The following is a 1,889-nucleotide window of genomic DNA, read 5'->3' as shown; positions in this document are numbered from 1 at the left end:
GGCCCCGACGGCGGCGGCCGCGAGCGCGAGCGCGTGGCGCGGCTGGAGGAGGAGAACGGCAGCCTGCGCGAGCTGGTGGAGGACTTGCGGGCCGCGCTGCAGAGCAGTGACGCGCGCTGCCTCGCGCTGCAGGTGCGCCCGGGGCGGGTGGGGGGAGTTCCATAGGGGTGGTCTATCCCATAGCGGTGGTCTGGGCCGCGGGCCACTGAGCCGGGACTGGGCAGAGGAGGCGGAAGGGGACAGAGGGGGCAGCCCTACCCACTCCGCTCTACTTCCTTGCTTCCTGTCCTTATCCGACCCCATTCGGTTCCACTCCACTCCCACCCAGTCCCCATCCCCATCCACCCTCCCCCTCATCCTGGGGATCTGAACCTAGGAGCGCTCTAATGTGCTCCAAAACTAGCTCTTTCTATTTTAATTAAGACAGGGTCTTGCAAAGTTGCCCCGACTGGGCTCGAATTTGCCATCCTCCTGCCTCAGCCTCCTGAATGGCTGGGATTACAGGTGTGTGCCACTGTGCCTCACCGCCCCCCCCCCCCGTTGTTACCGCCCATTCCACCCACCAAAACTCCAGTCTCACATAGACAACCGTTCCACACACCACCACCATCCCGACTCCCCCGTCTGCTCTGGTCCCTTCTAACCCTAAGGGCGAGGGCCTCCCGCCTAGTGGGGAGATAGCTCCTTTCACAGTTCAGCAAATACTATGAGGCGCCCTCAGGGCCAAGCCTGGAGCCCACTTGAGGCAGCGTGGCCCACACTGGATTACAGGGTGGCAGTCACTTGCCACCCAGTGCTGTCACGGCCAGACCTGCTCTCAGCTGCGAGGCGTTTCGGGAGCTGTGGACACAGATCTGAGATCAGTCAACAAACACTTCAGCGCTGTGCCCGGCCATGTGCCGGGGGCAGTGCCAGGGGCCAGGGGTCAAAGCAAAAAAGGAACAGCCCCTACCCCAGGGGCCCACAGGTCAGGAGGAGAGCACTATTATACAGTACCTCTCCTCCAGCCCTTAACTTGGTCACGGCGGAGGGGGGGGGGCGAAGAGGGGATGCAGCACGAGCAGAGGGGTGACAGGGTGTGGTTCAGAGCTGCGTGTGCAAAGGGACGGGCAGGTGGCAGGCTAAGGACGAAGGTGGGAAATCACCAGTCATGCGTGGGATGCAGGCTGAGAAGAGGGTCCCTGATCATTCATTCCCAGGCATTTCCTGGTCACCGGCTGTGTCAGGCCCGCTCTAGGTTCTGGGAACAAAGCAGTGAAGACAGGCAAAGCCCCGCCCTCAGGGAGCGGGCAGTTGAGGGCACACACCCCGGGGAGGGTGGGAGTTACCAGCTTGAAGTGTGTATTCCCTGTGCGCCTATGGGACAAGGAGCCAGGGCAGGCTGAAGGCTGTGGGTACTGAAGGCAGAGGCTATGAAACCGCGAAGTTAGGGGATCACTTTTTTTTTGGAAACGGAGTCTCAAAATGTCCAGGCTGACACTGAACTAACTACAAGCAATTTTCCTGCCTCAGCCTCCCGAGGGCTGGGGTTGCAAGCGTGTGCCACCGGGCTCACCAGAGAATCGCTGTTCTGCAAAGACTAGAACGTGAGCCTCCCGACTTAGTTTCCCTCGCCTGCTTCCTCCGGGATATTGCAGGATTAAGTGATTTGGGGCATAGCAGGCGCGTAGGCAGCGCACAGTGAAATGCGCGGTCCCCGGGTCACTGTGCCTCCGGATACGCTGGGTGGTGGCGGTGGCGGTGTCTGAGGTCGCCCTACATCCCTGCTGTGCAGCTGGGGCGGGACGCTCATCCCCTGCCCTCTGTCCCCGCAGGTCGGCCTCTGGAAGAGCCAGGCGGGCTCCCCGGAGGCAGCGGCGCGGGAGCTGCGGCAGGCGCAGGGCGCGCTG

The 1,889-nt window shown here is 62.4% G+C and overlaps 1 protein-coding gene across 1 annotated transcript in view; it reads left to right on the top strand.

Annotated features, from left to right (window-relative positions):
- Efcc1 (EF-hand and coiled-coil domain containing 1) overlaps positions 1-1,889 on the top strand; it is a gene marked incomplete at its 5' end in the record, with an annotated part of 28,719 nt that continues 26,830 nt past the window's right edge. The window contains 2 exon segments of the mRNA XM_013518907.1: positions 1-132; positions 1,815-1,889. Of these exon segments, the coding sequence (XP_013374361.1) occupies positions 1-132; positions 1,815-1,889 (207 nt within the window).

Source organism: Chinchilla lanigera, unplaced genomic scaffold (genome assembly GCF_000276665.1).
Source record: "Chinchilla lanigera isolate Chin_1 unplaced genomic scaffold, ChiLan1.0 scaffold00049, whole genome shotgun sequence".
NCBI classification, from domain to species: Eukaryota; Metazoa; Chordata; class Mammalia; order Rodentia; family Chinchillidae; genus Chinchilla; species Chinchilla lanigera.
The sequence above is the reverse complement of the archived record's forward strand: the minus strand, read 5'-3'. Positions and strand labels throughout refer to the sequence as shown.